The following is a 19,824-nucleotide window of genomic DNA, read 5'->3' on the forward strand; positions in this document are numbered from 1 at the left end:
GGTGCGTGAAAATCACGCGCAGCACACGGAAGCACTTTCGTGTGACGCGCGTGATTCGCGCAACAGCAGTCAAAACTATGATTGAAAACAGAAACGCACCAGGTGCTTTTCTGTTTACAAACATAGAAACAGAGGGTCATAATGATGGAGGCTGCGCGTGATGACACACGGAGCTGTTAAGTACCTTTTGCGCGCGCAAAACGCACACGCTCGTGTAAATCCGGCCTAAGTGTGGACAAGCCCTTTGTCTATGGAAATTGCATGGCCGTGTGCTTGATTTTATGCACCTGTTTGCAATGGTGTGGCTGAAACACCATAATAATTAGGAGAGTGTCCACATACTTGGTCACAGTGTATTTCGTACTGTGTATTCAGCTCATACCTGCAATGAGGATAAGTCCTGGAAAGCATGTTCATGGATTGTCTGGATTTCATTACTGTGTAACATCAGAAGCTCTAATTTTTTCAAGCCAGTGAAGTCGCTCTCTGTCAGTTTGCTTAGGCTGTTGTACCTGTTATCATGCGGGGGAATATACAGAACAGCAGTCAGAATCTTATCTACATAGAGGACGCTGTAAATGTAATAATACTATTCTGTAATATAGTACAGTGCGTGTGTGTCCAGGAGTATGGGGTCATTTAGAAAAGATTCCTTACAGAGATCGCTTGCCTAGAAATTACTTCATCGTTTTTCTTGGAAATCACAAATTCTACATTCTCTTTTACAAGTGTTTCTTTTATTCACTGGATTCTTGCCACCAGTTTTAGTGTCTGTGTTTTAGGGTACTGTGATATTTCAACATACTGAATAGGCATAGCAGGGAAAGAATAAATGTGCACGTATGGGGCTTATATACATAACATACACATAGGGGGAATTTATCAGATTTATTAGGAGTTGTTTGTCTCTTAATAAATATGTTGCATCTTACCCCAGCAGAGCAGTAAGCAAAGACTGGCAAATGAAACCCCAGTCCTAGTAAATCTGTTCCTAATTAATGAAGTAAGGGTATGTTCACACAGTGTTTTCAGCCGTTTTTTGGGCCGTAAACGTCCCGAAAAACGGCTGAAAAACCAAGAGCAGAACGCCTCCAAACATCTGGCCATTGATTTCAATGGGAAAACGGCGTTCTGTTCCGACGGAGCGTTTTTTGCAGCGGTTTTTTAAGCGTAAAACAACGGCCATGAAAAAGAAGTGCAGGACACTTCTTGGGACGTTTTGTAAGCCGTTTTCCATAGACTAGTGAAAAAAGCTCCAAAAACGGTCGTAAAATACGCCGCGAAAAACGCTGCAAAAATCTCGAGTGGCATAAAAAACTTTTGAAAATCAGGGGCTGTTTTCCCTTGAATACAGCTCCGTATTTTCAGACGTTTTTTGCTAACTGTGTGAACATACCCTTCCTGTGTTTATTTTTTTTAGTTCTAGTTTACACTTAAAAAAGAAAAGCCGATAGACTGAAATAGATCTTTGCTTTAAGGCCCGTTTACACACAGCGTTTACTCGTGTTTTTGTTGATTTTTTTTTGCGCATTTTATGTTAAAAAAATGCTGTAGCTTGATGTTCCTTTAAAGTCTATGGTAAATATAGCTAATAACTTAGGGTACAGCGCTCTGGCGTTTTTTTTAGTGTACATGTTTAGAACATGGTCCTGTTCCTTCCACATGTACTCCCCCCATGTAGCTTCCTGCTCCCTGGCTTTTGCTCTTTGGCTGGGTTCACACGTGGCGGAATTTCACTTAAATTCCGCTGCGGACACTCCGCAGCGTTAATCCGCAGCGGAGCCGTTTGTCCATTGACTTACACTTTAATTTAGCAGTGTTCGTTTAGACGATGCGTAAAATTCCACTGCGGAGCATAGGCTGCGGAGCGGAATTTGGTGTCCGCAGCATGCTCTGTCTGTTGCGGAGCAGTGGCGGACTCATGGCGGAATTTCTCCATTGACTTCAATGGAGATTCTAATTTCCGCAATGAAGTCCGCAGCTGTCATGCACATGTTATGTGTGCTGCGGATGCGTCTTGCTTTTTTAACTTGACATTTCTTCATTCTGGCTGGACCTATGTATTTCTAGGTCTACAGCCAGACTGAGGAAGTCAATGGGGCTCCCGTAATGACGGGAGCGTTGCTAGGAGACGTATGTAAATAGTCACTGTCCAGGGTGCTGAAAGAGTTAAGCGATCGGCAGTAACTGTTTCTGCACCCGGGACAGTGACTACCGATCACAATATAGAGCAACCTGTCAAAAAAATAGAAGTTCATACTTACCGAGAACTCCCTGCTTCTGTCTCCAGTCCGGCCTCCCAGGATGACGTTTCAGTCTAAGTGACGGCTGCAGCCAATCACAGGCCAAGCACAGGCTGCAGCGGTCACATGGACTGGCGCGTCATCCAGGGAGGTCGGGCTGGATGCTGAAAGAGGGACGCGTCACCAAGACAACGGCCGGTAAGTATGAAATTCGTTTACTTTCACTAGGGAAAGTGCTGTCCCTTCTCTCTATCCTGCACTGAATAGGGAGAAGGGAAGCACTTTTCCCGCAGTCCGCAGCAGCTAGTCTGCATCAATTTTCTGCACATTTTGTGCAGATCCGCAGCAGAATCTGCAACGCAGATTCTGTGCGGCATTGATGCGGACAGTTGCGGAGGAAATCCGCCACGTGTGGTCATGCCCTTTCTTTTTAGGGTATGTTCACACGATTAACAAAATACGTCTGAAAATACGGAGCTGTTTTCAAGGGAAAACAGCCCCTGATTTTCAGACGTTTTTTGAGCAACTTGCGTTTTTTGGAGCGTTTTCGCAGCGTTTTTTACGGCCGTTTTTGGAGCTGTTTTCAATAGAGTCTATGAGAAAACGGCTCCAAAAACGTCCCAAGAAGTGTCCTGCACTTCTTTTGACGAGCCGTCATTTTACCCGCCGTCATTTTACAGCGACGCGTAAAATGACAGTTCATCTGCACAGAACACCGTAAGAGACCCATTGCAAGCAATGGGCAGATGTTTGCCGACGTATTGGAGCCGTCTTTTCAGGCGTAATTTGTGGCGTAAAACGCCTCCATTACATCTGAAAAGAGGTCGTGTGCACATACCCTTAGGCCAGATTTACACGAGCGTGTGCGTTTTGCGCGCACAAAAAACGCAGCATTTTGCGCACACAAAAGGTACTTAACAGCTCCGTGTGTCATCAGCATATGATGCGTTGCTGCGTGATTTTCACGCAGCCGCCATCATTATGATGTGGTGCTTTTCTGTTTTCATTCATACTTTTTACTGCTGTTGCGCGAATCACGTGTGTCACATGGAAGTGCTTCCGTGTTCTGTGCGTGATTTTCACGCACCCATTGACTTCAATGGGTGAGTGATGCGCGAACAATGCACAAATATAGGACATGTCGTGAGTTTTACGCAGCGGACACACGCTGCGTGAAACTCACGGACAGTCTGCACGGCCCCATAGACTAACATAGGTCCGTGCGAGGCGCGTGAAAATCACGCGCGTTGCACGGACGTATATCACATTCGTCTAAATAAGCCCTTAGGGTGGATTCCCACAGGACATCATTTTACGCCACAGATTTGTCCACCTCAAATCCATCACAAAATCCGCAGCATTGGCAAAGGGTGCAATCCGCAGCAGTCCGCAGTAAAACTCGCATGTAAGGGTATGTTCACACGAGGGCGTCCGTAACGTCTGAAATTACGGGGATGTTTCAGCCTGAAAACATCCCCGTAATTTCAGACGTAACGGCATGTGCAGGCGCTTGAACGCCGCGTCAATTACGGGCGTAATTGGCGCTGCTATTCATTGGAGTCAATGAATAACGGCTCCAATTACGGCCAAAGAAGTGACAGGTCACTTCTTTGACGCGGGCGTCTATTTACGCGCCGTCTTTTGACAGCAGCGCGTAAATTACGCCTCGTGTGAACAGACAAACGTCTGCCCATTGCTTTCAATGGGCAGATGTTTGTCAGCGCTATTGAGGCGCTATTTTCGGACATAAATCGGGGCAAAAACGCCCAAATTACGTCCGTAATTAGTGCGTGTGAACATACCCTAGATCATGCAGACTTTTTAGCAGGTTTGCTGCAGCCAAAACCGTGGTTCAAAATGACTCCACATGTGAATCCACGCTTAAATACCAAACTAAAAAAAGCCTAAACTGAGGAAAAGTATAAGGCTGAATTCACACGAGCACATCGGTCCGGAAGTCCCGGACCGATCACACTGCAGGGAGCCGGGCTCCTAGCATCATAGTTATGTACGACGCTAGGAGTCCCGAAATACGTTCCGTCCATTACGGACGTAATGTGCTCGTGTGAATCCAGCCTAAAGCTGTATACACACATAGTATTATCGGTGGCGTTTTCAAAGTTTGTTTGTTCAAAAACGCTGCAGCTGGATGTTGCTTTAAAGTTTTTAGTAAAGCATTGTAAAGTCTACACATACAGCATTTTGGTATTTGGATTTTTTTAAGTATCTTGAATGTTAGTGGTGTTTTTATTAAAACGCAGCGTGCGCTAGGTATGTCGCTTTTTCTCTGATTTTTTTACAGGCTTCTCAGTAGGACTTTAAAATCGCCAAGAAAAAGGTACGTACAAAATTAGACTAAATAAACACCCCACAAATATACATGTACAAAATTACATTACAAAAAAAACAATGTTTTTTTTTTTTACATGCGACTCAAAACGAGGAGGCCTTAAAGGCAATGTACACCGTTGAAATGCATTTTCTATTCTTTTCTAAAAAGGTTAATCAGGGTGATTTGTGCAACTTAATAATTCGTTTTTATAAAAAATTATATTTACTTTTTGAGATACAGCTGCTTTGTATTCTGTATACAGAGCAGCTGTATCGTTTGCTAAGACCAGAATCCGTCAGTCCCGCGGACCTGACGGGTTCAGTGTCAGTGGGTCCTCCGTGTCTCTGACACACAGGATCCACCTGTAATCTATCACATCTAAGGGTTCGTCCACACATAGCGGAATTGCTGCGTATTTTCCGTCCAGAATTGCAGATGGAAAAAAACACACCAGAACACAGTAGCAGCAAAGTGGGTGAGATTTAACAAATCTCATCCACACGGTGCGTAAATATTCAAACCAGAAATTGACCTGCGGTGTGTATTTTTCGGACCGCAGCACGTCAATTCCTGCTGCGGAAAGTGGACTGAATTGCTGCGTTTTTCAGGAAATGTCACCATCTCCCAACATTGAGAAAAAACGCCGCAAAATCAGCACCATTTTCTGCAATCAACCACACAGGAAATGATGAGTTTATGCCGCAACGTAAAGTCTGCTACTTTCAACGGAATTCCGTTACGTGTGGACAAGCCCTCGGTTATGTCAAAGACGGGAAGAACCCGCTTTCACTGAATCCGTCAGTCCCGCAAACCTGATGGGAACAGGATTTAGCGAACAATACAGCTGCCATGTATATTTTTAATAAAAACTACAGATGTAGCTGTCTTTACCTTGACTTTTAACGCATTAAAAAAACAATGGCTGGATCCCTTATCTTGAATTTTTCAATGACTTTCAATGGCTTTTGTTGTGTGATATCGCATTGCAGCAAGTTATCACAGTCAAGTTAAAGATGGCTACATCCGTATTTATAAAGTTGCACCAATCACACTGATTCACCTTTTTATTAAAAAAATAAATAAATGCCTTGCAAAGGTTTACATAGCCTTTAACCCCTTCCCTCTTTGGTCACTTTTGACCTTCCTGACAGAGCCTGATTTTTCAAATCTGACATGTTTCACTTTATGTGAAATAACTTCGGAATGCTTTTACCTATCCAAGCGATTCTGAGATGTTTTCTCGTGACACATTGAACTTTATGTTACTGGTAAAATTTGCTCCATACGTTGAGTGTGTAATTGTGAAAAACACTAAAATGTTGCGAAAAATTTGAAAAATGTGTATTTTTCTCAATTTAAATGTATCTGCTTGTAAGGCTGGATTTACACGAGCGTGTGCGTTTTGCGCACACAAAACAATGCGGCATTTTGCGCACGCAAAAGGCACTTAACAGCTCCGTGTGTCATCACCATATGATCGTGGCTGCGTGGTGCTTTTCTGTTTTCAATCATAATTTTGACTGCTGTTGCGCGAATCACGCGCGTCACACGGAAGTGCTTCCGCGTGCTGCACGTGATTTTCACGCACCCATTTACTTCAATGGGTACGTGATGCGCGAACAACGCACAAATATAGGACAAGTCGTGCGTTTCACGCAGCGGACATACGCTGCGTGAAAATCACGGACTGTCTGAACAGTCCCATAGACTAACATAGGTCTGTGCGAGGCGCGTGAAAATCACGCACGTTGCACGGACGTATTACACGTTCGTGTAAATAAACCCTAAGACAGGCAGTTATACCACTCAAAATTGTTGCTAATTAACAACCCCCATATGTCTACTTTAGATTGGCATCATTTTTTTTTTACTTCTTTTTATTTTTCTAGGGCGTCACAAGGCTTAGAACTTTAGCAGCAATTTCTCACATTTTCAAGAAAATTTCAAAAGGCTGTTTTTACAGGGGCCAGTTCAGATGTGAAGTGGCTTTGAGGGCCTTATATATTAGAAACTCCCAATTAGTCACCCCATTTTAAAAACTTCACCCCTCAAATTATTCAAAACAGCATTTAGAAAGTTTCTTAACCCTTTAGATGTTTCACAGGAATTAAAGCAAAGTAGAGGTGAAATTTACAAATTTCATATTTTTTTGCAGAAATAAATTTTTAATCCATTTTGTTTGTAACACAGAAGGTTTTACCAGAGAAATGCAACTCAATGTTTATTGCCCAGGTTCTGCAGTTTTAGGAAATCTCCCACATGTGGCCATAGTGTGGTAATGGACTGAAGCCTCAGAATCAAAGGAGCACTTATTTTGGGATTTTGGGGCCTTATTTTTATTAGAATATATTTTAGGCACCATGTCAGGTTTGAAGGGCTCTTGCACTGCCAAAACAGTGGAAATCCCCAAAAAGTGACCCCATTTGGGAAACTACACCCCTCAAGGAAATTATCTAGGGGTATAGTGAGCATTTTGACCGCAGAGGTTTTTTGCAGAAATTATTGGAAGTAGGCCGTGAAAAATTAAAATCTACATTTTTTCAAATAAAATGTAGGTTTAGTGATTTTTTTCTCATTTCCACAAGGACTAAAGGAGAAAAAGCACAGCAGAATTTGTAAAGCAATTTCTCCCGAGGAAAAACAATACCCCACATGTGGTAATAAACAGCTGTTTGGACACACGGCAGGGCTTAGAAGGGAAAGAATGGTTTGCGGAGGCCATGCCACATTTGCAAAGCCCCTGAGGGGACAAAACAGTGGAAAATCCCCACAAGTGACCCCATTTTGGAAACTACACTAATTGGGGAAATTATCTAGGGGTATAGTGAGCATTTGGACCCCACAGGTTTTTTTGCAGGATTTATTGGAATTAGGCCGTGAAAATTAAAATCTAAATTTTTTCAAAGAAAATGTAGGTTTAGCAAATTTTTTCTCATTTCCACAAGGACTGAAGGAAAAAAAGCACCACAAAATTTGTAAAGCAATTTATCCCGAGAAAAACAATACCCCACATGTGGTAATAAACGGCTGTTTGGAAACACGATAGGGCTTAGAACGTAAAGAGCACTATTTGGCTTTTGGAGATCACATTTAGCAGGAATGGTTTGCGGAGGCCATGACACATTTGCAAAGCCCCTGAGGGGACAAAACAATGAAAACACCCAAAAAGTTACACCATTTAGGAAACTACACCCCTTGACGAATTTATCTAGGGGTGTAGTGAGCATTTTGAATTTATTAGAATTGGGCAGTGAAAATAAAAACAATCCCTTTTCTTCAATAAGACGTAGCATTAGCTCAACAAATAAAGGAAAAAGAGAACCCCAAGGTTTGTAAAGCAATTTCTGCAGAGTACGGCAATACCCCATATGTGGTCATAAACTGCTGTTTGGGCACACAGTAGGGCTCAGAAGGGAAGGAATGGCATTTGGCTTTTGGAGTGCAGATTTTGCTGGATTTGTTTCTGGGCGCCTGTGGGACCAAAACAGTGGAAACCCCCCAGAAGTGACCACATTTTGGAAACTACACCCCTCAATGCATTCACCTAGGGGTGTAGTGAGCATGTTAACCCTGCAGTTGTTTTGTAGAAATTAGTGTGCACCCTATATTGCAGAGTGAAAATTGGATTTTTCCCATAGCTATGGTGCTGCCCAGCTTGTGCCACCATAACAAGACAGCTCTCTAATTATTATGTGGTGTTTCCCGGCTTTAGAAACACCCTACATGTGACCCTAATACTTTGCCTGGACATTTGACAGAGCTCAGGAGTGAAAGAGTACCATGTAAAATCGAGGTCTAAGGGTATGTTCACACGCAGTAGCAAAATACGTCTGAAATTACGGAGCTGTTTTCGCCTGAAAACAGCTCCTGGTTTTCAGAAGTTTTTTAACAACTCGCGTTTTTTATGGCTTATTTTACGGACGTTATTGGAGCTGCTATTACATGTCATAGTGACATGTTAGAAGTTTTGATTGGTGGGGGTCCGAGCACTGAAACCCCACCAATCGCTAAAATTAAGCCGCAGAATGCCTGCTCGTGTGAGCGCTCACCCGTTTAGTTTCTGTTCGGCCTTTTCCGTAAATCAATGTATCGGAGTACGGGCGCAATAGAAAGTCTATGAGCCCGTACTCCACTACATCGGCTTTCCGGAAAAAGCCAAACAGAAACGAAGCAGCTGAGCACTCACACAAGCTCTTCTGACGCTTTGTTTTAGCGATTGGTGGGTGTCTCAGTGCTCGGACCCCCACCAATCAAAACTTCACATGTCAGAAGTTTGTCGAACGTTTAGTTAGGAAATGTTCAAACGCCCGAAAAACTGCCGAAAAATCGGAAGAAGAACACCTCCAAACATCTGCCCATTGATTTCACTGTAAAAAACGGCATTCTGTTCCGACAGACCGTTTTTTTTTCAAAACGGCCGCGTAAAAAAAAAACGGCTGCGAAAAAGAAGTGCAAGTCACTTCAGCTGTTTTTCATAGACTCTATACAAAAACAGCTCCAAAAACGGCCGCTAAAAACGCAGCGAAAAACGTGACTTTGATTAAAAAACTTCTGAAAATCAGGAGCTGTTTTCCCTTGAAAACAGCTCTGTTTTTTTCAGACGTTTTTCGTTTTGTGTGTGCACATACCCTTACCCTTTAAAAATTGGCAACAAAGCTGTAGTATGCTCTTAATTCTGTGCATTTTTTTCCCCGCTACATACAGTGGAGGAAATAAGTATTTGATCCCTTGCTGATTTTGTAAGTTCTCCCACTGTCAAAGTCATGAACAGTCTAGAATTTTTAGGCTAGGTTAATTTTACCAGTGAGAGATAGATTATATAAAAAAAAAAAAGAAAATTACATTGTCAAAATTATATATATTTATTTGCATTGTGCACAGAGAAATAAGTATTTGATCCCCTACCAACCATTAAGGGTATGTTCACACGCTGAGAGGCAGTTACGTGTGAAAAGACAGACTGTTAACAGCTGCCTCGTTTCACACGTAAAAGCTCCTCCTCGTAATTTACGAGGCGTCTGAGATGCTCGTAAACCTTGAGCCGTGCTTCATTGATTTCAATGAAGAACGGCTCAAATTACGTGGCAAAGAAGTGCCCTGCACTTCTTTGCCGAGGCAGTAAATTTACGCGTCGTCGTTTGACAGCTGTCAAACGACGACGCGTAAATTACAGGTCGTCTGCACAGTACGTCGGCAAACCCATTCAAATGAATGGGCAGATGTTTGCCGACGTATTGAAGCCCTATTTTCAGACGTAAAACGAGGCATAATACGCCTCGTATACGTCTGAAATTTGGCCGTGTGAACATACCCTAAGAGTTCAGCCTCCTCCAGACCAGTTACACGCTCCAAATCAACTTGGTGCCTGCATTAAAGACAGCTGTCTTACATGGTCACCTGTATAAAAGACTCCTGTCCACAGACTCAATTAATCAGTCTGACTCTAACCTCTACAACATGGGCAAGACCAAAGAGCTTTCTAAGGATGTCAGGGACAAGATCATAGACCTGCACAAGGCTGGAATGGGCTACAAAACCATAAGTAAGACGCTGGGTGAGAAGGAGACAACTGTTGGTGCAATAGTAAGAAAATGGAAGACATACAAAATGACTGTCAATCGACATCGATCTGGGGCTTCATGCAAAATCTCACCTCGTGGGGTATCCTTGATCCTGAGGAAGGTGAGAGCTCAGCCGAAAACTACACGGGGGGAACTTGTTAATGATCTCAAGGCAGCTGGGACCACAGTCACCAAGAAAACCATTGGTAACACATTACGCCGTAATGGATTAAAATCCTGCAGTGCCCGCAAGGTCCCCCTGCTCAAGAAGGCACATGTACAGGCCCGTCTGAAGTTTGCAAATGAACATCTGGATGATTCTGAGAGTGATTGGGAGAAGGTGCTGTGGTCAGATGAGACTAAAATTGAGCTCTTTGGCATTAACTCAACTCGCCGTGTTTGGAGGAAGAGAAATGCTGCCTATGACCCAAAGAACACCATCTCCACTGTCAAGCATGGAGGTGGAAAAATTATGTTTTGGGAGTGTTTCTCTGCTAAGGGCACAGGACTACTTCACCGCATCAATGGGAGTATGGATGGAGCCATGTACCGTCAAATCCTGAGTGACAACCTCCTTCCCTCTACCAGGACATTAAAAATGGCTCGTGGCTGGGTCTTCCAGCACGACAATGACCCGAAACATACAGCCAAGGCAACAAAGGAGTGGCTCAAAAAGAAGCACATTAAGGTCATGGAGTGGCCTAGCCAGTCTCCAGACCTTAATCCCATCGAAAACTTATGGAGGGAGCTGAAGATCCAAGTTGCCAAGCGACAGCCTCAAAATCTTAATGATTTACAGATGATCTGCAAAGAGGAGTGGGCCAAAATTCCATCTAACATGTGTGCAAACCTCATCATCAACTACTAAAAATGTCTGACTGCTGTGCTTGCCAACAAGGGTTTTGCCACCAAGTATTAAGTCTTGTTTGCCAAAGGGATCAAATACTTATTTCTCTGTGCACAATGCAAATAAATATATATAATTTTGACAATGTTATTTTATTTATTTTTTTAATGTAATCTATCTCTCACTGGTAAAATTAACCTAGCCTAAAAATTCTAGACTGTTCATGTCTTTGACAGTGGGCAAACTTACAAAATCAGCAAGGGATCAAATACTTATTTCCTTCACTGTATGGATTGGATTTTTAAAACTCTATTCACATGTGTTGCACTTTAAATTTTTGCTGATTTTTGGTGCAAAATCCACACCGAAAATCCACAGCAATTTCGCAGCTTGTGAATTAACCCTTAATCACTTTACATAATTATCCCAGTATAGGGTTAAACTACTGCGTGTACATTAAACAGGTACTGGAGTGTATGGCGACTGACAGAGCAGATTTATTTCAGCGCCTGAGGAAATGGGAACTGCGCACATCTGGAGATCATTATTCTCTCGCAGCCTTTTCCTCTGTTCACTTACAAATCGATTTCCCTCGTAGTGAGGCATTTATTTATTTAGTTCTCAGGAGGAGGTTGTCCTTTATGTTATTAAAGTAGCAGCAGCTCCATAGAGCGTTCAGAAACATTCTCTCCAATATGTATTTGAAATTCTCTCATTGAATTGTTAAGAAAATAAATCGAGTGGTTAATGGCTACGGTTCACGATCACCAGAAACGCGTGATGGCAGATTGGTGGATGTGTCTAGTGCTCGGAGCTCTTATGGATGACGGAGGCTTAGCTGGAAATTCCTCACACCTTTGACTAGGAATTGTTTGTGGTAATTGATTATTCCTGGTGACTACTCGGAGAAGTGGTGACGTACAGCAATGTACCAAAGGCAGAAATAGCACATGTGAACCCAGCCTAAGGCCAGTTCACACAAGGGTATGTCTTCATAAGAAGAATACAGATCCGCTATATGTCTCTAATAACAGATTATATAGTATGTCATCAGTATTAAATGAGTACTGGATTTATATTAGGCCCCTTGCACACGTAGCAGATTTGTTGCAGATTTGACACATCCGCAGCGGAAGGCCTGATTTACACGAGCGTGTGCGTTTTGCGCACGCAAAAAACGCGGCGTTTTGCGTGCGCAAAAGGCACATAACAACTCTGTGTGTCATCAGCGTATGATGCGCGGCTGCGTGATTTTCGCACAGCCGCCATCATTATGACACTCCGTTTCGGCATGCATGGTTTTCACGCACCCATTGACTTCAATGGGTGCGTGATGCGCGAACAGCGCACAAAGATAGGACATGTCGTGAGTTTTTTTTCAGCGGACTTACGCTGAGCAAAACTCACGGACTGTCTGCACGGCCCTATAGACTAATATAGGTGCGTACGACACGCGTGAAAAGCACGCGTGTCGCATGCACGTATATGGCGCTCGTGTAAACGAGGCCAAAGACTGTAGCAGGCAAGTGGATGAGATTTAAAAAATGTCATCCACACGCTGCTGAATATTTTCCGCACAGAAATCAGAGCACGTTGTGGGTTCAAATCTATAACCTGCTCATTCTGTTCCGGATGTTCACTGCAGATTTCACACTTTTCAATGTAGAAGGGGTGAAATCTGCAGCAAAATCTGCACTTAAGGCAAAATTCACACGAACGTGTGCGATTTGCGCGCGAAAAAAAAGCAGCGTTTTGAGCGCGTTTCAGTTCCGTGTGTCATCAGTGAATGGTGCGTTGCTGCGTGATTTTCACGCATATGCCATCCTTATGACACGCGGTTTCGATGCTTAGAAAATGCAATGAAGGTGGTGCTTCTTTTTCCCTTCATTTATTTAACAACTGCAGCGAGAATCACGCGCGACACACGGAAGTGCTTCCGTGTGCCGTGCGCGATTTACATGTCGTGAGTTTTACGCAGCGGACACACGCTGCGTGAAAATCACGGAATGTCTGAACGGCCTTATTGACTAACATAGGTCCGTGCGACGCGCGTGATTTTCACGCGTGTATCACGGACGTGAACTACGCTCGTGTAAATAAGGCCTAACATGCATATTTTGCTGCAGAAACATTGCAGATACACTGACGAAAATCTGCAACAAACCCGCTATGTGTGTGTACCCGAAGACGTAGCGGAATTTTTCCGCTGCAAATGTTGGCGCAGATTCAGGGGCAATTACGCAACGAATCTGCACCAACATTTGCATAATTGACAGGTAATTCAGACGTGGCAGATATCACAGCGGACTTGCCACAGATTTCAGTTTTTGTATTGCAAAGGCTGAAATCCGCAGTGAAATTCCGCTTCTTCTCCGCAACGTCATGAGCATTCTGCGGAAGGAAAAATCTGCACCGCTGCCTGATTTCCGCACAGTAATTTCCTGCAACGTCTGAACTAACTTTCCTAAAAATGTATAGAAACAAATGTAAAAAACGTCTGCTGCAGAATTCCACTGCGGTCTGTCCGCAGCGGAATTCAACAGCAATACCGCCACGTCTGAATGTGCCCTAAGGCCGAGTTCCCATGGGTCGGATACGCTGCGTAAAAACTGTGCAGCGTACCTGACCTGAAACCTGGAGTACATTCTGTCCGAAAAATCGCACCACATTGTGGTATGGTTTTTCAAACGGAATTCCCACTGCAGAAAGCAGTTTAAAAAAAAAAAGAAAGTCATTGCTTACCCCCTCCCACGTTTCTGTGCGTAGTCCGGCCTCCTACGATGACGTTGCAGGCCATGTGATGCTTCAGCCTATGATTGGCTGCAGCAGTCACATGGGATTAAACATTATCCCAGGAGGCCCGACTGCAGGAAGAAGGAGGGCGTTCTGGGTAAATATGTTTTTTTCTTTGTTTTCCGTAGTTGCGATTTTTGAGGCATAATTGCGAAGACACCGCAAAAGTCGCAACACTTGGCTTTCTGTTACGGATTTGCATCCCCATTGAATTCAATGGGGAAATCCCGCAACGGAAAATCATCTAAAACACAGCATAAATTGACATGCTGCGGAATTAAATTCCACACTGCAGGTCAATTTGTTAATGTTTACGCTGCAGGTTTTGGAATGCTGCGATTATGCTGCAAAAAACGCACATAAAAAAAATTAATAAATTAATAAAAAAAAGTAATACTTCCCCTCCTCTGATCTCTGTTCAGGCCGACCTCCTAGGATGACGTTGTAGCCCATGGGACTGATACAGCCTGTGATTGGCTGAAGCAGTCACATGGGATGAAACGTCATCCCAGGAGGCTGGCCTGAACAGAGATCAGAGGAGGGGAAGTATTACTTTTTTTTATTAATTTATTAATTTTTTTTATGTGCGTTTTTTGCAGCATAATCGCAGCATTTCCATGTCTGTGATTGGCTGCAGCACTCACATGGGATGCAACGTCATCCCAGGAGGCCAGACTGCAGGAAGAAGGAGAGAGTTCTGGGTAAGTATGATTAAAAAATTTTTTCGCTGCGATCCTGCCGCAAAAACATTTCCAACACTAAATTCGCAACATTTGATATTTTTTGCAGGTTTTACCTCCAATTGAATTCAATGAGCAACAATAGAACAACAAATCAATTAGGGTATGTTCACACGCACTGTTTTCAGATGTAATTCGGGCATTTTACGCCTGAAAATACGGCTCCATTACGCCTACAAACATCTGCCCATTGCTTTCAATGGGTTTTACGATGTTCTGTTCCCACGAGGTGTAATTTTACGCGTCGCTGTCAAAATACGGCGCGTAAAAAGACATTTTTGGAGCCGTTTTTCATTGACTCCATTGACTCCAAATATGCCGCGAAAAACGTGAGTTGCTACAAAAACGTCTGAAAATCAGGAGCTGTTTTCACCTGAAAACAGCTCCGTATTTTGAGACGTTTTTGGTCACTGCGTGTAAACATACCCTGAAAGCAATGGGCAGATGTTTGTAGGCGTATTAGGGGCCTTTTTTCAGGCGTAATTCAAGGCGTAAAACGCTCAAAATACGTCTGAAACCACTCCGTGTGAACATACCCTTAGGGTGAATTCACACAAGTCAGATTTGCTGCAGAAATATTGGCGGCAGAATTTTTTTTCTATTCATCTAAATGGGGTTGTTTCTGCAGCAAGCACATGTTTTTCTGCATGTCCAATTCAGATAAATGGGGCAGTCGCAGAGATTTCTGCAACTTGCCTGCTGCATGTGAATTCGCCCTTATTCAGACTAATGCGTTCGTTTTGTGTCCGCAAAAAAATGAAGCGTATTTCTCCTGTATTTCAGTTCCGTGTGGTATCGATGTTCCTGTGTTTTTTTCCCCTCATCATTTCTTTAGCAACTAATGCTTTAAACATGGACAGCACATAGATGTCGTCCGTGCGCTGTCCGTATTTTTCACGCACCCATAGAATTCAATGGGTGACGTGGTCCGCAAAAACGAACTAAAATAGAATTTCCAGTGAGTTTCACGCAACGGACATACGTTGCGTGAAAATTCACGCATGTTTGAATAGCCCAATTGTATCCGCAACATTTCTGCAGCACATGGGTCCGTGTTCTGTCAGTTATTTCAACAGACAGCACACGGACATAAAATAAGTTTGTCTGAATAAGGCCTTAGTCACGACAGCAGCATTAGGGCATGTTCACATGCAATCGCAAAATACTTATCCCCTCCCTCTTCTCTGCGTATAATCTGGCCTCCCTGGATGACGTTGCAGGCCATGTGACGCTGCAGCCTGTGATTGGCTGCAGCAGTCACATGGGATGCAACGTCATCCCAGGAGGCCAGACTGCAGGAAGAAGGAGAGAGTTCTGGGTAAGTATGATTAAAAAATTTTTTCGCTGCGATCCTGCCGCAAAAGTCGCAACACTGGCTTTCTGTTACGGGTTTTGCATCCCCATTGAATTCAATGGGGAAAACCCGCAACAGAAAAGCAACGAAAACTATTTTTTTCCGTAGCGCGGACATGAGATTTTTTAAATCTCATCCACTTTGCTGCTACTGTAAATGCTGTGGAATTTCCGCACAATTCTGTTGCGGAAATTCCACAGTGTTTATGCTACGTGGGAAACCAACCGTAGGGTGTATTTAAATCAGTTGTTTTTTGCTGCGCGGCAAATACACATGCAGTTTTACCGCAAATTAAAGCGGTTCGAGGTGCAGTTTTTACTGGTAAAAGACATTTATTTTACAAGTTTCACCTGTAAAAACCACACTGGCAAATACCGGATTCAAAAACGGCAAATCACCATAAAACCGTGTGCATTTCTGCCGCAAATTTTTGATGCGTTTTTTTACCGCGTGGCAAAAAAGACTCATCTAACTGCTCCCTATGAAAATATTCCAGAATTTTTATTTTATGGGGAATACAAGTATTTACTAAAATAGACATGTCATGAGAGGTGACAGATCCTGTTTAATAAAGCAGGAGAATACTCCCATGGTGTGGTACGTTTTTGATAAATCGTTGCACAACCGCACCGTGTGAACATACCCCAATACTTACCATATGCAAAGTGTGTGGCTCTATTGCATTGCCATGTCATTATAAACTCCACCTGTCCTTTCAGCGCACATGGTGAGAATTCTCCCACATGCTGTGCTGCTGACAGGGCTAGGGAAAAACAAATTTACATATTGAATGTAAACTTGTACAGGATAGCAGTTGGTACGCTGATAATAAACTGAGCTTTGACAGCATGTTACTGCAGTAAAAGGACTGAAAGGCCTCATGCACACATGAAATTACGGACTGTAATTGCAGATCAAAATACTGATCCATTCATTTCTATGGCCCATGGACACCGTCCCGTATATTTCCGGGAAGGTGTCCGGGCCGTAGTAAGAGTCCATAAAAAATAGGACATGTCCTATTTTCTTTTATTTTACGGACTGTGCTCCCATACTTTATAATGGGAGCACGGCCTGCAAATGCGGGTGACTGTCCGCAGCCAGAATTGCCCGTAATCACGGACCGTGATTACGGCTACGGCCGTGTGCAGGGGGCCAAAGTGGGGACATACCTGTGGGTAGCGGCTTTGACGTTCTCATATTAAAGGCTATGTGAACCTTTGAAAGACAAAACCTTTTTTTTAAATAAAACGTATCAGTGTGTTTTGTGTAACTTTGTAAATGATTTTGATAAAAAATCGGTTTTACTTTTTTACATACCGCTGCTCTGTATTTTCTATACAGAGCAGCTGTATCTAACGCTATTCACTGAATCCGTCAGTCCCGTGGAACTGACGGGTTCACTGACGGCGGGTCCTCCATGTCTCTGGGTCCATCTGTTATCTATCACATCTAGGTTCATAACTTAACCCCTTAAGGACGCAGCCTAGTTTGGGCCTTAAGGCTCAGAGCCCATTTTTCAAATCTGACATATTTCACTTTATGTGGTAATAACGTCGGAATGCTTAAACCTATCCAAGCGATTCTGAGATTGTTTTCTCGTGACACTTTGGGCTTCATGTACGTGGTAAAATTTGGTCGATATATTCAGTCTTTATTTGTGAAAAATTGCAAAATTTAGAGAAAATTTACAAAAAATAGCATTTTTCAGAATTTAAATGCATCTGCTTGAAAAACAGACGGTTATACCACCCACAATAGTTACTAGTTCACATTTCCCATATGTCTACTTAAGATTGGCATCGTTTTTTGAACATTATTTTATTCTTCTTGGACGTTACAAGGCTTAGAACATAAACAGCAATTTCTCATATTCTTAAGAAAATTTCAAAAGCCTTTTTTTGAAGGTACCGGTTCAGTTCTGAAGTGGATTTGAGGGGCCTATGTATTAGAAACCCCCATAAAACACCCCATTTTAAAAACTAGACCCCTCAAAGTATTCAAAACAGCATATAGAAAGTTTTTTAACCCTTCAGGCATTTCACAGGAATTAAAGCAAAGTGGAAATTAAATTTGCAAATTTCATTTTTTCTGCTGAATTTCAAATTTATTAAATTTTTTTCTGTAACACAGAAGGTTTTACCAGAGAAACACTACTAAATATGTATTGTCCAAATTCTGCAGTTTTTATAAATGTCCCACATGTGGCTCTAGTGCGCTCGTGGACTAAAACACAAGCCCTAGAAGCAAAGAAGCACCTAGTGCATTTTAAGGCCTCTTTTTTATTAGAATATATTTTAGGCAGCATGCCAGGTTTGAAGAGGTGTTTAGGTATCAAAACAATGGAAACCCACCAGAAGTGACCCCATTTTGGAAATTACACCCCTCAAGGAATTCATTTATGGTTTTTGTTATCATTTTGACCGCACAGTTTTTTCACAGCACCTATTTGAATTGGGCTGTGAAATGAAAAAAATGATATTTTTTCCAATAAGATGTAATTTTTGATCAAAATTTCTTATTTTCACAGGGAACAACATACCCCATTTTGTTGCCCAATTTGTCCTTAGTGCGGCAATACCCCATTTGTGGTGATAAACTGCCGTTTGGGCCCATGGGAGGGCTCAGAAGGAAAGGAGCGCTATGTGTTTGTTGGAGTCCAGATTTTGCTGGATTGGTTTTCGGGTGCCATGTCGCATTTGCAGAGCCCCAGAGGTATCAAAGCAATGGAAACCCACCAGAAGTGACCCCATTTTGGAAACTACACCCCTCAAGGAATTCATTTATGCTTTTTGTTATCATTTTGACCGCACAGTTTTTTCACAGCACCTATTTGAATTGGGCTGTGAAATGAAAAAAAAGATATTTTTTCCAATAAGATGTAATTTTTGATCAAAATTTCTTATTTTCACAGGGAACAACATACCCCATTTTGTTGCCCAATTTGTCCTTAGTGCGGCAATACCCCATTTGTGGTGATAAACTGCCATTTGGGCCCATGGGAGGGCTCAGAAGGAAAGGAGCGCTATGTGTTTGTTGGAGTCCAGATTTTGCTGGATTGGTTTTCGGGTGCCATGTCGCATTTACAGAGCCCCAGAGGTATCAAAGCAATGGAAACCCACCAGAAGTGACCCCATTTTGGAAACTACACCCCTCAAGGAATTCATTTATGGTTTTTGTTATCATTTTGACCGCACAGTTTTTTTACAGCACCTATTTGAATTGGGCTGTGAAATGAAAAAAATGATATTTTTTCCAATAAGATGTCATTTTTTATCAAAATTTCTTATTTTCACAAGGAACAACATACCCCATTTTGTTGCCCAATTTGTCCTTAGTGCGGCAATACCCCATTTGTGGTGATAAACTGCCGTTTGGGCCCATGGGAGGGCTCAGAAGGAAAGGACCACCATTTGGCCTACTGGAGCTTTTCTGGTGCTAAGTCATGTATGCAGAAGCCCCTGAGGTACCAGTACAGTTGAAACCCCCGAGAAGTGACCCCATTTTAAAAACTACACCTCTTAAGACATTCATCTAGAGGTGTAGTGAGCATTTTGACCCCACAGGTACTGTGTAAAAGATAATGCGCAGCAGATGGTGCAGAGTGAGATTTGCAATTTTATATATATATATGGCATGTCAGTGTCCGATATAGTGTGCCCAGCATGCGCCACCGGAGATATACACCCCTTAAATTGTAATGTGGGTTCTCCTGGGTACGGCAATACCCTACATGTGGCTGTTATCAGCTGCCTGGGCACACAGCAGGGCTCAGAAGGGAAAGATGAGGGGGGTAAGCTGTGCGGAGTGCATCAGGGTAAATTAAAAATCAAGGGATGTATGATACATTTTAAAACAATCTTTTATACAGAGCCCTGGTTTTTCGGGACACGTGTCACATTGGTATATTGTGTTCTTCCTTATCCCCCTCTTATAGCAGACTCTGCACCTCTT

The 19,824-nt window shown here is 42.8% G+C and overlaps 1 protein-coding gene across 1 annotated transcript in view; it reads right to left on the reverse strand.

Moving 5' to 3' along the window:
• Positions 1 to 19,824, reverse strand: part of IGSF10 (immunoglobulin superfamily member 10) — a 47,941-nt gene that overhangs the window by 19,635 nt on the left and 8,482 nt on the right. Inside the window, exon 2 of the mRNA XM_075864008.1 lies at positions 383 to 512. Coding sequence (XP_075720123.1) covers positions 383 to 512 — 130 coding nt within the window. The remainder of the gene's footprint in view (positions 1 to 382; positions 513 to 19,824) is intronic.

The sequence above is a fragment of the Rhinoderma darwinii genome, chromosome 4, assembly GCF_050947455.1.
Source record: "Rhinoderma darwinii isolate aRhiDar2 chromosome 4, aRhiDar2.hap1, whole genome shotgun sequence".
Classification (NCBI taxonomy): Eukaryota; Metazoa; Chordata; class Amphibia; order Anura; family Rhinodermatidae; genus Rhinoderma; species Rhinoderma darwinii.